We start from the raw sequence: 15,665 nt of genomic DNA on the forward strand, positions 1-15,665 counted from the left end.
TAATAACCTAGATTTGTCATGCCAGCCCTCCTCCCACTTTGTAATTTCCGGCTCTATACCTATATATATAGGAACTGCCAACATAGGTAACCACTGTCCTCTCATTTCTTTACCTAACAACACAAGACAATGATGCAGTGATCATACATGGATGCTGGAATCATACTAGAGAAACAAATGGAAACAATGGTAATTTGAATAAATTCCAGTTGGGTTGCTTTCAGAATTAGCATCTCTCAACTCTATAATCTGTTCCTATTCCTTTACACAATATGTCATCCTTGAGTGTACTTAAACTTCAACAACCCCAGGAACTCAAGGACCAAAACCTGTTAATCAGGTACACAACACCAAAACGTCACAAGGCTCTAGCATTTCTCCCACCTTTTCTGCTCACAAATTCGCACAACCGGCAAGGTAATGTGTCCAGGCTTGCCGCACGGGTCTTTCCATAGTTACCCAGCACCCCACATCTCCTCCATGCATGGTACTCCGCATAGGCAACAGGGTCATTAGCAAGGGCCTTCACATAAGCAGCCAATTCCTCGATGGACCTGAACTTAGTCCCATCTATTATAGAATGTGGTGGGACAAAATCTAAAACATTTGGGGCTCCAAAGTAGATGGGAATAGCACCAGAGTCTAGAGCATAAAATAGCTTCTCAGTCACATAACTCTCGGTCATGGTGTTCTCAATTGCAAGGACAAACTTGTAGTGAGACATGGCACAATGTAGATGGTCCCACCATTTGGGGGCTTCAATGGCATTATTGGCACACTCGGGGTAGAGGGAAAGTGCCATGTCTAGGCCACCAACATTATTCAAGCACTTGCCAAATGAGTGGTGAGGCAGCAAGCGGAGTAGATTCTTGGCAAGCTGGTTCCTTTGAGAAAGACACCGTGATGAAGACCAGTATACAAGGGTATCCTTCAAACGAAGAGCCAAACAAACAATATTACTTTGTCAGTTTTATTAAAAAGAATATGCTATAATGGAAAAGGAGCTGTAAGAAAATTAGTATAATACATAAAGCAAACAAAAAAAAAGGGGGGGAAAATTCAGAACCCTTACATTGTTTTTATAAGAAGAGACATGATAATTTCGATTATTATGAAAGAGTGCACCAGCATAGGTGGACTGTACATCATCTTTGGCATGATAGCTAATAAATATATCCTCGACTCCTGACCTCTTCCTACCCGCCTCAAGATCCATGTATACTCGAAGTGGATCTCCATTGCGTCTCTGACAAATACAAGAAGCTCCATTCATTACAAAGTAGGTCAAGGAAAACAGTAGTTCAGAATAAGAGATGTGAAGGTGAAGTATAATATGATTGGGAAAATCAATAATTTGATGTAGAGGAAGCAGAAACTCACATAAATATACAAAAAGCAATTGGGATGTGTATACAGATCATCAATGTCACAACAATAAGTAAAGAGAGAACTAAGGCTTCAGATTAGTTATATCGTTTGGTGGCAAAATGGCCAAATCTACAGCAGTGGTGAAGCTCATGCTAATTTCTTTGGTTCTCACATGATGTAAGTTATATGAGATTTGTGCATTTGTTAAATATGCCACTAATTGTACATCACTAGGCATGACAATCAGAAAAAGCTGACCTGAAAATACCCTAACAACTACTAACAAAACTTGAATAAGGAAGAAGCATACAACATGATAATTAGAACAAGATTGAGGAAAAAAGGAGAAAATAAAAAATAATAATAAAAGAGCATTCAGCACACTTTGTTCTTATAGGAATACCAGTGTCAATTAATCTTGCCAGCAGTAGTAAGGCAATTTATCATTCATTTCATAAATCTAGAAAAGATGGCAATCTACCACTATCTCTCCCAAGTCAAAAGACAACAATGCAAAGGCAATGATGACTGCACACACCAGAATCAGGACAGGCAGACAAACAAAAGCATAGAGAGAGGCAGATACACACACGCACATGCACATAGTGATATGCATACATAGACACTAACACACACACTTTTGGTGTAAAAGGGTGAAATAGGAGTACTCCACTTGTTTTTCTTCTTCCCACTTTTTACCAAATGCTGATTTAAAGGCAAACTTTACATACAAATAAGCTTGTATTTATGTCTGTTTTTGGTTACCTCCATTTATGTTTCAATCCATTGTTCTATAAATAACAATCAGGACAGTGCTCAAAACTAATCAACAGCATATAAAATAATGAAACAGATAACAAGGTATGATTGATAATGAATGATTGGAATGGACATTGAAATAAAACTGGTTAAGCTAAAAAATCTGGGGTGTATGGAAATCATTGACTGTAATACAAGAGCCACCTAAGCCCCAAGCTGATGTTATGACAACAAGATAAAATACAGGGTAAAGGCCAAAGCCTAACATTCTGTGAGGGAGATAAAAAAAAAAAAAAAAATATATATATATATATATATATATATATATATATATATATATATAGGAGCTAGTCTAGGATTTGACATTACTCAAAGATGATACCATTCCTGACATTAAATGCTACGGCTTAATGGTGAAGCACTTAAGTTTCCTGTTCTGTCACTTTGAAGCAATGCAGTAGTTTATTTTCTTTTTCTTGAAATAAATTTAGGTTTCTTTCCATCATGAAAATGCATAATACTATATCAATACACAAATAAACACACATAGAATATGTCACAACTGACATAATAATTTTTATTATACTTCAAATCATAATGCTATCTTATCCTTCTGGACTAGCTTCTTTATGAGAGCCCATCTGGTTTGGCCAACAAACTAACCACTCTCTTGGCCTTCTTATTCATAAAGAACAACCTAGAACATTTTCGTTAACATTCCTTTCATGCCTCTTTTCAAGGGCCAAAGTGAATAGGGCTTTATCATTCCATCATATCTAACTCAATTGATTTATATTTACCACATAAGCATTGAACTAAAAGACCTATTTTATATTGCTTTAATAGGAAATGAGATTACTCAAGGTCAGAGAGTTATTCAAGAAAGATTAAAGAAATTAACATCATTTCATACAAAAATAACACTAAAAGATGAAAAATGTGGCTAATGACTTCTAAATCTTCATAACTAAGTACAAAGAAATGAAAACATTTATAAAGTACTGGAATTTCTATTGTCAAGTCAATTCCTTTCTTTTCCCCAAATTCCCTCATTCCGGGTAAAATGTAAAAATTCCAACTAATCAAGTTTCTAAGTTATTCCAATTAGGAGATCTTGCAATGGATTTCAGAACAGAATAGGTGTTCAGAAATTTTCTCTATTAGAGATTTAAATCCCTATTTGATTCCAATATTGGTTATTGTAGTTTTAATAAGGTTTCCTCATGCTTAGAAAGTTTTTCAAGATAGTACACAATTGTAATACAGCTTAAAAAGAGATTGGATTTTGATTAATTTAGTCTTTTGGTTTAATTATTACCCAATTTCTTCCTCCTCTTCATGCTACCTCCTTTAGTCATTCTTTTCCTCCTTAATTATTATGCCAATCATAAGTGCGGTACAGCTCAAACTAGCCACCATTTCTTCATTTTCTAAACTGAAATGCTTAAGAAGAGATTAGAGTTTGATTAATTTAGTCTTTTGGTTTAATTATTTAAGCCCAAATTACCCAATTTCTTCCTCCTCTTCATTCTACCTCCTTTAGTCATTCTTTTTGCTCCTTAATTATTATGCCAGTCATAATTGCAGTACAGCTCAAACTAGCCGCCATTTCTTCATTTTCTAACCTGAAAACCAAACTTGTATAACCCTAAAGCCTAATTCTACCTTCCAGTAATCAACCCAACATCCAAAACCAAATTCCAGCAACTTATTTTCTGGAATTCCAGCAATAATTATTTAGAACCCCTAAAAATTGGCTTCCATCTTCAAAAACCTAAGCCATAACTTCTCCTAGGCTTCCACCCACCAAATTAAGTGAGTCTCCAGTACCTTCAAAAATGTCTCTGTCATGTGTCCAATACCTACTTTTGATCTCAAAAATATATTCACATCTCCATCTATATATCTAATATATACAACTTGTAATGAAATTTTCAAATATGACATAATATCTGTAGATAACATTGTGATTCTCAAAATTATCAATACATCAACACATTCACTTTGCTTAGTGACAAGCACTACTAATTATCAGTAATTCAGTATCTTTAACGTTTTTCTCTATGAATTAAAATTCATATTGGCACTGAGGAAACAGTTTCTACTACTTTATGGAAGAGACTTGATATTATAGAAGGTTTATATCCAATATCAGAAAATGGAAATACTATTACTATTGCTTAGATGGAATGCATGCCACTGCCACTTCTTCTATATTGTATTCCTGTGTATCTTTATCCTTAAAAATGACTTAGTATCTAAACAATATAATTGAGATATCAATTATTTATGCATTTGATGAGTTTCAACCCATGTTTGAAACTTAAATCTGCAGAAGAATTCAAACCAGCACATTGTTAACAAAGTTGATTTCAAGTAACCTATTACTAAAAAGGCTAAAGAAAAGCACATTGCTCTCATATTCTACTATTGTTTTGGGTCATTAATGTGCTTCAAGCTATTTCCCACAACTCTAATAGCTAGAAAATCCCTATAAAAGCATCTCAAAGTGCAAAACCCTAATCAAAGAAGCTATCTTCTCCATGTTTGCAACATTTTCAGATGCTCCAACTAGAAGATCCTCTTAATCCTTTTCCTCTTTTGGTGATTGGTCCTGGCTTCTTGGTTCCCAATACCATCTACAGCAGATTTACTCCCACTCAGGCCAAAAAGGTAATTTCTTCAGCATAGATCCGTTAAAAAGCAAGTAATTTCTTGTGTTCATATACTTATAGCTGTATGCCTTTATAATAATGTGTAATTTCTTTTGGTTTATGGTTTTTGGAATTCCTTATGTTTAACTTTTGTTAGTGGGAGGATTCCTCATCCTTCTATTATACTTCTTAATTCCTAATTCAATATATCACATTGTTGTTTCTCATAAATAATAATAATAATAATAATAATCTGTATTCTAGTCCCCTCAGGTAATGAAAGCTTTAACTCAGTATGAACTCCAAGTAGCATCAATTGGGTTAAGCAACAATTTGCTTGACTTGTATTTGGGCATGGTAGATGAATGTTTTGGTGGAATGATGATTTCCTCATATACCACATGGTGCTTAAAGCATTCAGACTCAAATTGCTTATTGTAGTTCCAATAAACATGCTTTTATAAAAAACAGAATAGGATCACATCTATAAAGAAGGAATATACAAAGAAGGATGAGAAAATACTCAAAGGAGAACTAAAAGTACAAGAGTTTTTCAAAGAAAGCCAAAGGGTTAAGGTTAGAATACCAATTTTTAATCCAAAGAAATAATTGTACAAGGGACACCACAGAATTCCTTGGTGACCACCATCCAAAACGTCATGAGGAAACATAAGCTTTCTCACTTCTTGTTCTCAAATATTTTGGGATTCCTCTCGAGCCAGATAACACAATGTAGCAAAGGTATCTCATCTCCACAAAACTCTCCCTCTAGAACTCCTCCGAAGCCCATAGGAAGGAGATACCCAACATATTATGATGCCTCATGTGGCAATTCACATGATTCAAGCCAAGAACACCTCTATCATAACTCTGGTTCAAAGAGGCAGTCAATGAAAGATATGATTAATTGTCTTCCCACTAATAAAAATAGTGCAGCATCCAGACCTAATGGCTTTATAGGGCTTTTTAGTCCCAAACAAGAAAAAATTCTTTAGTATTGACCTTCTTATTACCTACCAACCATGCCAAAAAATTAACATTTTGAGTAGGCTTAGATTTCCAAATAAATTTGGTTTGAGTCACACAACCAAGGAATCAGATACAGGAAGAACATGGAAGCAGGATTTGGAAAAGAAAAGGCTACTAGAATCCAAGGACCAACACATCTCTTCTTGGGCCACATCAACCTCATTATTTTTTATGCCTCCCCTTAAGCTTTAGGTTTTTCAGGCTTATGGGACTTAAAGGCCTGAGTTAGTTTCTTCAGTCCTGGACTTGAGCTATGGACTAGGGCCTCAACTCTATTTCAATTGAACACAGGTCCCCTTATACTGCCTTTGGAGCCACAACTGACTTTCCTGGCAACCATTTTTTGGATTATGAAATTTGGTCCCCTCCTACTACTTTTATGAGAAACTATCCTTGCATTATATTAAAAAAGTAAGAGTTTGTCCAAAAAAAAAAAATGATGACAAACCTTTCAAAAGAGGAAAGATAATATAAAGCATATAAAGCATAAAGGAAAAACCCTGAGTGAAAAGCATTTGCCTTCCCATGTGTAAGAAGATAGAATACCAAAGCTATATGAGGCATAAGAGCACCAACAAAATCAACTAGAAAAGCAGCTCCTCTATATGCCTGCCGATCAGCATCTTGATTAGCCAAAGCCTCTTAACCTACATCATGATTTGATGGAAGATGGTAATCTGAGCTGTGCTCTATTTTTGTCCTGTCTAAAACTTGCCAATTGCCTAGAATCATTTCTTGTTAGGCTCTGAAAGCTTCAAAAGTCCCCTTGCCTATCAGCTTCTTGATTAGCATCTTCACCTAAGCCTATTGCATAGAACATAAAGTGTCTACTCAATGTCCTTGCTCTAGATTTCTCCACCTAAGCCTTTTCTTTCCTCCTTGACTTGTGGAGTCACCAAATTCACCTAACTCATTTTACCTCCATCTTCATCCTTTGTAATGGCTGTGAGAATAACAGTATGTGTGCTCCCACTATCACACACCTCAAAATCAACATTGTAAGTCTCTTCCCATTCTCAGTGACACCTTAACAATGACTTCAGAATTGAATTTGAGAGGTTAGACAGTGGGTTGATGTTTCGCAGACATCAACTATATGGCTAAAACTGCTCATTAGGCTCTGAAAGTGTCAAAAATCCACAGGTGGAAAGCTAATATTCTTACTTCAATCCTCAACCTCGTCAATTTTGATGATCTTACCCCTTCAAATTTTCAAATTAAAAAAAAAAAATTCAAATCCAACACGTCAGCCAACTCTGTTGATTTTATGAAGAAGACACCCTATTTAGGTGACAAAATGTGGAACAACACTAAGCCCCTCACTCCCGTGGCTCCAATAATAGGTGACTAACCAATGACCAATCTGAAGGACCCAATGTTTCAAATATGTAATGGCTCTAGCCCATAGCCCAAAACAGTTTTTTGATAGGTAAGTAAGAGATTGTATTAGAAACACCTAGAAGCAGTGAGAATAGTGCACACAAAGTATACAAACATCGCCCAAGAAACTAGGCAAAAAGAAAGACCCCATAGCCCAAAACAGTTATGGACATTAACACACTCGAGCATTAATCTCAGACATTCCTGAGCTACTAAATTCTGATGTTCCATTTTTTAACACACTCATGCTCTATTCTTGGACACCCCTGAGCCACTATATTCTGTTTCACATCCATTCTCTAACTTCAATGGTCCACTTCTAGCCTCTGTGTTTCTTATGTCTTCAGAGAATCCTTCAGATAGAAGAAAACCCACATTGATTGAGACACTGCAGTTCTCTTCCTCCAGGATGAAAATAGATTTAGTTTACCTTCCTCTTTATTTTGCAGGTCTTCGTGATACAAGTTCTTGACCACCCCCATAGCTATTCTTTGTTTTGCAGGTCTCAATAACATGAACCTTGATAAAATCCACCCCCACCCTCACCCTCCAGCTTTTTTAGCCAGCCTTTTTCATCTCTCCTGACTACAATTTTCAACAGTTAATCTTCTAACCATGCAGCCCCTTCCCACTGAAATCTGAGTGGGATTAGAGCTCCTCTGTCCCATTCTGTTAATACCATCCATGAATCTTCATAGGCAGTTTTTTTATTAATTTTGGGAGTTTTCCACTCAGAATCTACACCCCATCCTTCTTACCCACAAAGAAGGTCTTTTGAGAATTATTAAACACAAATAAAGCAACAAAACATTCTTGATCAAGCAAGCATCTTTGCAAGGATATTGATATCCAAAGAAGAGAATAGATATGAACAAATCCCTGCCAACAGTGATTTTCCCAAGGTTCCATTGAAAAATCTCAATGTCCCACCATTTCCCAAAATCAATGTCTCTATAAATATATACTTATCATCAAATCTCAATATGATCTTTGATATCAATAAACTTTCCCTCTCAAGCACTGGCAGCTGCTGGTTGGTAGCAAACTATCAATACCAAGAGGGAAGTTTTCAGGCTAATGGTTAACAGGATAGAAGCATACTCATATAGAAAACAATGAACTTGAAAGAAAAGTTTGCAAGCTGATAACTAATAGGAGTGAACTATTACATAAGCTCTCAAATGTAAGTGGGTAGAAAAAGCTGAGTCAATTTTTTTAACTTCTATAAATATGATGGTGCTAGTGGCCCTACGCACTATAATGCTGAGCCAAGGTAAAAACTCAAATGCTCCAATAGTGAATCACTGATTTAATTGAATAACTAAATTAATGAATAGACCTTCCTCTTCATCTCAGGTCAATGAATCTTCTCAATTAGAAGATCCCCTTATGGATAATACAAATTCCAATTGATCAAGCCTAATTCTAATTCATGGCTGGTTCATCCTATTCAGTTATTCACAATCAAGAAAACTAGGTTCTCTTTCAAATAAGCACTAAAGGAGAAGAAAGACTAAAATGCCAACAGACTTCTATTATTGAATTCACCCAACCCAATAGTACCCATTTTGGGAACATCTCACTAAATGGATTAATAGCCAATCCCTAAAAGAGACTATGTAATGAACTTAAAAGGTGCATCTTCATAGTGATAATTATATAAACATGTAGGTTGGGGTTTTGGAGGATTGGTAGAAGTAAAAGCTTTCAGATTCTCCAATTTTCTAGTAGAAAGTGATTATGCTATTGCCATATCATGGGAGACTAAGAAAGAAAGAAGACCATGGAAGTTTGATAAGTGGTTGCGCCAAATTATTGACATTTCTCTAGAGTTAGGATGTTTCTTCTCTTGGGCTCCTTGCTTAAGTAATCACACGGCATATGCGTTAGCCAAATGTGAAGCTAGGCATATATGACTTTTTTTATAGGAGATCTTACACCCATGTGAATTATAGTTAGATTTGACCTTTTGAACTAGTATACACTTACCTACCTTTCTGATCCTTCTTTATATAAAGGATTGTGTACTTCTTGGATGGATTTCTTATCCTTATATTGTTCTTAATATTTCAATGCAATAAAATTATTGTTTCTCATTAAAAAATGAAAGGAAAAAATAATAGTGATAGTTATATAAACAGTTTAGGAAAAAGATGTGGTTTGGGAATTTAAGTATTGAGGTGCAAAGAAAGCACAGGATGTCACAACTGAACCATGTCATCGAGCATCTTGGGTACACCACCTTACTAGGAGAAAAGCAAGTTCTTATACCAATGGTCTAGAATTGCAGACAAAATAGCTATTAATAAGCTAAAATTACTTCAAAACCATGAGAAGCTGGTTTTCTGCAAAATTCTTCTATTAATGACATCAATGCTAGCCATAGTAAGCTCTGAGCAAAGAATATTTCGAAGCAGATTGAGCCAGATCCAACAGGAAGGTCTATCAATGTTTCTATATCTTTATTGGAAGTAATCAGTTGCAATAAATGTTGACTAATAAGTAGCACAAATTTGAATACAGGACAATGAAATCAATAATTTTGGTTACTGACCTCTGCTCAGGAATTGGGTTCTAAAATAGAAGGAAAAATCTTTGAAGATATTGTATGAATCTTCTTCTGGATTTGAATGAATAAGAAAGAACACACATTTTACAGCTATATATGCATATATACATACATACATGCATACATAGACACACATATATATAGACACACATATATATAGACACACAAGAATAACATGTTTGGTAAGACTTTCCAGACGCCATCTCCGGAAAATTTTCCTAAAAAAAAGGCTGTTTTCTGGCAACGTTAAAACTCTTTTTTTACCTTCTCAGAAGCCACGGAGGATTCTCAATAAAGAAAAAGGAAAATATAAATACGAAACCACAAATTCAAAATGTGAAAGATCAATAAAAAAATTCCATTAATACAGAATTAAGAGGTTTAGGGGTAAGAAAAAATTAACACAAAAATGTAAATGGGAACCATGTGTCATGTCAAGATTCCAACTCAGATTGAGATGGGATCTCTGGTCTAATCGATTTTAGGTTCTTGATCCAAACCACTTCTCACCACAACATAGAGATGAACAGTTGAATTACGATTTGGGCAAGAATAATAATGGATGTGTAATGAGATGGACAAATTTCTCACACTTCCAGAAAAAATAATAATGAAAGAACAAGAAAAACAGAGCATTGAGCTAAAAAATATGAGAAGCACCTGAAGTGGAGGAGTGGTGGTCTCAAACAACAAAGCATCAGGCTTGTCAGCAAGAACCGAAGACTTGGTCCACAAACAGCTCAACCCACATCGGCATGAGTACAGATTATCCAAATTATCAGGAATCCAAGTCCACCCTTTAACCAAAATCTCAACATGACGCATCTGCAGCACCCCGCAGTCCAGATCACCATCAACGTCTTGCAAAGAAGAAGACCCATTTTTTATCAATCCCTTGTGGGTTTCTCTGAAGCTGGAACAACCCACTTGAGAGTCCCACTTCTTGAATGCCCCCAAGAGGTCCCTGAAGGGGTCAGAAGTGTGATGATTCAGGAAAGTGGACATGTTAAGGGATGGTATAGAAGTGGATGCAGATGGGTATTGGAAGGAGCTGAAGAAGAGGAGGATAAGGAATGCAAAACCCAGCATTGTTGCAATAGCCAAGGTGTTAACGGACTTCAACAGCATGGTGAGGTGAGGTGAGACTGGTAGCCTCTTTGTCTCCCTCTCTTTTCCAATGGAGAAGAAAGAGAAAAGGGGGAGAGCATGGGAAAGGAGAAGGGTGGTTGCAGAGTTTGATTAAGGTGAAAGAATCGTGAGATTTGTTGGACTGAGTCGTTCAATTTGACTCAGGTGGCTTGCGTTTTCAGACCGACTTCCCTTAATTAAACTCCCTTAACATCAAGGAAAACGTTATAATAATTACCACTTCTTTTTTTTTCCCTGAACAGTTCATGTGTTACTTTCTTACCAGTTCCGAAAATTCTAAATTATTCAACATATGAAAAATAAAACAAAAATAAAAAAATAAGTACTCACTTGTTATATTAATTAGATTTTAAATAAAAATAGGGTTATTCATTTATTATTATTATTATTATTATTATTATTGATTGGTAATTGTTTTGACCTGCTCCTCTGAATGTAGAGCCAAGTATTATCCATCATCTAGTACAACACAGAAAGACAACATAAAAAAACAACAAAGATCAAGGTGGGTCCCACACATCGATCAAGTTAATGAGGAGGAAAACAAACAAATGATCAATGGAGTAAAATCATTGTGTATACCTTGTTCATGGTGAGGTTCTCTTCTTATAATTGCCTCTTGTTTGAGCATTTACAAGAACATGCTAATGGTAATATTGGTTACTCGACGCCTTTAATGACATTTTTATGTCTCCTTTTGAAGTTTAAGCTATTAAGATGACTATGGAATTATTTTTATGGTTTGTTTGTTTAACCATTGAACATGGGATTAAATCGTTACCTTGATGTCCAATCCTATAGGTCAGGGTCCCTTTGTTAGTGGTCGTTCTTCCTTTGAGGCCAACCCATGGCTTGAAGAAACTATGGCGTGGATCAAGTCACATTGAATGCTCTATAGCATGGTAAGTGTCCTAGGAGGCACAATGATGATTGTTGCATAGGTCTCTAGTGTTTCCTCTACGGTGGTGGCACGTGCCAACTGATCCATGCATCCCTAAGTTTTATAAAGTGAGTTTTAAATAAATAAATAAATAAGTAGTATGTACTCACATTTTTTACATCCTTAATTTCTTGAAGGATTTGTTAGTAAGATATTTTGAACAGAGTATAAGTGAGGCGAGGGCACTCATCCCTCTAAATCTTGGTGCTTTCTTGTCCTTCCTTGGGCTTGACTAATTTTTGTCAAGTGGCAATTTCTAGATTAAGGATGTCCCGATTGTAAGATTTCACTGGTAAGATGAGCGACCATTAGGGTCAATTTGCATGTTTAGAATTTTAGGTCTTCTTCTAACATGACATACTTCATTGTCTCTGAGAAATGTCACTAAACACTAGAGGCCAAATACTAGGAGAGTGATAAAAAATATATAAAAAAAAAAGGCCTAATCCTTTAGGCAGATGATTAGAGCCACAAATTATGGTATAATGACATAATTGGAGAGTGAATTATGTGATAAAAAAGTTCAACTCACTCAACTTAACTCAAATTGTTGCTAAGACCCTAGCTATGAGCCTAACATATACCTTGAGCTAAAATCTAGAATTAAGAGATGAAAAGGATGCAAGTTGCAAGAACCGCTTTCATCCATAGTAGTGAAGGGACTTGATTTACATCAAAGGAGCTCAAAGGGTTGTGAAATGTGATGGGAAGCACAACAAATGCAAATGGAGCAATACATAACATGAGAGATGAGAAATGAAGATGATAAAAAGAGTTAGAGAGCAAGCAAACACAAGAAAGAAGGTTGAAGACCATAGCTTGAAGTTCAACATGAGAATTGGAATTCAAAATTTAGCAACACATACCCTAACTTCGAGGTGAATATTGAAGAACTTTCTGAGAACAATTTTAGGAAAGCTATATATTTTTTTAAATCTTGAGAAGTCAAGAATTCAACGATTCAAACGGTGTACGAATCGGTATTCAAATAAAAAATTATAATCATTTGAAGACAACTAGGCATAGTTGAATGACCATTTTGAATTTGAAATAGTGATTTCAAATTCAACCTATGGTTTTGAAATTCATTTTGAAATGAGTCCAATTTAAAAATCACATACTAGCACTTCAAGATCCCGCCTCATCAACCTCTGGAATTACATCTTTGGCACTCCATGAGCACTAAGTGGGCTTACACGACTAGAAATCAAGATTTTAGTATTTTTTAAAAATTATTTTTAGGTAATTATTTGGGGCATAAGTGGTCATTAGGATCACGCCACGTACTAGTTTTTACTTTTGCTATAAAAATTCCAATTTTAGGTTTCGGAATATCATATATAGAATTCTTAGTGATTTCTTCAAAGAAAGGAACACATTGAAGATTTTTTGAGTTTGTTTTCTTTCCCTTTTAATTATTGATTATAATATTGTTTTTCATTTCTTTGAAATCAACAATGATTCATCCTCATTCTTTTATGGATTGTGTATGTGAAAACACACCCATGAAAGGCTAAAAAGCCATCTTAAGGTGTGATGAAAACCTAGAGTTAGATTTAAAGAGTAACAATGAGTGAAAGAAAAGTAATAATGGATTGAATGAAAGGTTAAGGCACTAATATTGGAATTACGATACCTTGTAAAGTTAGTTTAACTTAGGAGATGGTACAATCACACATTCCTTAATACTAGGGATTCTTGGCAATTCTTGATCCATAGTTATCTGATGTTTTACCATTGTTATCTACCCTAAAGAAAATATTCACAAAGTGGTAAAAGCCTAAAACTCTTAAACCTAAACCTAGATTTCATCCCAATTCATCAATTAGGTAATTCAAAACAGAAAAAAAAGTATTAAAAGTTAGGAAATAGATCAACTTTGAGGTATGGAACTTAAGCTGATCTCATTAGATCATGCATTTTGATTACCCTAAGACTAATTAAATTATATACATTTGTTTCTCCTAAAGGTCTATGCTTGAAGTTAGATTGTGGAACCCCCCAATCTTGATTAACTAAATTGAAAATCAATAATTATTCTACAATTTAAATAGGTTTATTTTAGGAAATCTTTATCCATAGTTTATTCTTATTTATTTAAATTAGTTTTTATTATCTTTAGCAAATAATTGTTCTTTCTAATAAAAAAACAACTGATCACAAGTTAATCCTAGAGGATGAAAAATCGGAATACTACAAAATCACAATAACCCTATCTTTGGTTTTTCTTTATCAGGATTATCATGAATTTAGACTTCAATATTTTAACTATAACAAAGATTTGCAGTCAAGAAAATGACACCATTATTGGGGATCAATGTTGTTTAGATGTTTTTGTTGGATTGAACCCCTAAAAGAAAGACATGATGTAACAAAGATAGGTTTAATTGTCCCTTTGCTATCCTTTTGGTGCATTGATATTGATTTGAGGATTCAACCTATGTCTCTTAAATTGTACATGACTTATGTGCATTAGGAGTTGCACAGAAGATACAAGTCATGGATTCCTTGTAAGTAGATAAGTTGTCCACAATTGGTTCATGAATTTGGGCAATATAGTAGAGATTATAGTACAACACCTCCTAATTGGAGGGATGACTTGTCTTGGTTGTTGAGATGAGTTTTCCATGGTGAGTACACTAGTATATGTGATGCACATTGTACAGGACCTACAGTGAATCATGATGCAAGCCTGTTAATTATCATGATTCACTAAGCTACTATACTGCATGGACTTTTAACCTTGAGAGAATATTGAGCTTGTGCAAAAATCAACAGGAGGCTTTGACCTATGTGTGGGATCCTAAAGTGGTCATATATCTCTATGAATTAGGTCACTATTGATAGAGGCTAGTGGTAACAGGTATTCTTAATATAGACACAATGATATTTCAAAGGATTGAAATAGTGTGTTCCCTTGGGTAATCTAAAGGACATGTAATCATAAAATCTTTGGTCATAGTAATTCCTTTAGTAGAATTCAACATATGCTCCTTAGAGCTAGAGTATGTGAGTTGATCACATAATAAATGGGATTTGTAACTCAAGGATTTGAGAAGTAATCTTGATAGGTGATAACATTACCTTGTTAGATTACGAACACCAGTTCATGGGAAGTCTGCATGCAGTGGATAATAAGTCATGGATCCAAGCTTCATCTCATTGTTATTTACATAGATACTGGAGTGCAATTGATTATTTTTAGTTGAATATTGAATTAACTTCAGAATTAGATTCTGAGAGAGTCAGTAGTCTTATGGGTCCTAGTGGTCCCCGCTCTAAGCTCATATACCATGACGACATGGTTTATGAGGGTTAGATTGGCTCTAGGTTCACACTTGTGCATAAGGGTGTTTTGGTAATTATGCAAGGTTGCATATGGGATAATGAACAAGGTCTTTAGATTGGGTTAATTGATTAATTAGATGGTCTTATGTGGTTAATTAATCAATTAAGACCCGTTTTGAGCTAGAGTAAGTGACCCTAGCCTTGATGGGCTTAAGTCACTTAAGCCTAATGGGCAACCCTATAAATACCCCCTTAAAGAGTTAGGGTTTCTTAATGACTTTAGTTAGTTGTCTTCCACCTTTAGAGAGAGAGAGTTGAGGTTTCCACCTTTCCAAATTTGGAGTGTCAAGATTGTGGTTCAAGTCATCGGATGAAAGATCTTGGGTATACGAGACCTCCAGACTATTCAAACATGTTCTCCACCTTAAGGTATTGATTTGGGAACATCCAAATCTAGGTATGGGGTTCATGTCTCCATATCTATAGTTAATAACGATTTTTATTGTCATTTTATTCTACTATGATAGAT

The 15,665-nt window shown here is 35.2% G+C and overlaps 1 protein-coding gene across 1 annotated transcript; it reads right to left on the bottom strand.

Moving 5' to 3' along the window:
- Positions 1-178: 178 nt before the first annotated feature.
- Positions 179-11,074, bottom strand: LOC100256631 (alpha-(1,4)-fucosyltransferase). Its single transcript, XM_002269175.5, has 3 exons — positions 10,420-11,074; positions 1,073-1,246; positions 179-928 (listed from the first exon to the last, which is right to left on the bottom strand). Exons 1-3 carry the CDS (start codon positions 10,885-10,887, stop codon positions 359-361), a joined length of 1,212 nt encoding a protein of 403 aa, XP_002269211.1. The 5' UTR covers positions 10,888-11,074; the 3' UTR covers positions 179-358.
- Positions 11,075-15,665: the final 4,591 nt, after the last annotated feature.

Source organism: Vitis vinifera, chromosome 18, assembly GCF_030704535.1.
Source record: "Vitis vinifera cultivar Pinot Noir 40024 chromosome 18, ASM3070453v1".
Taxonomy (NCBI): domain Eukaryota; kingdom Viridiplantae; phylum Streptophyta; class Magnoliopsida; order Vitales; family Vitaceae; genus Vitis; species Vitis vinifera.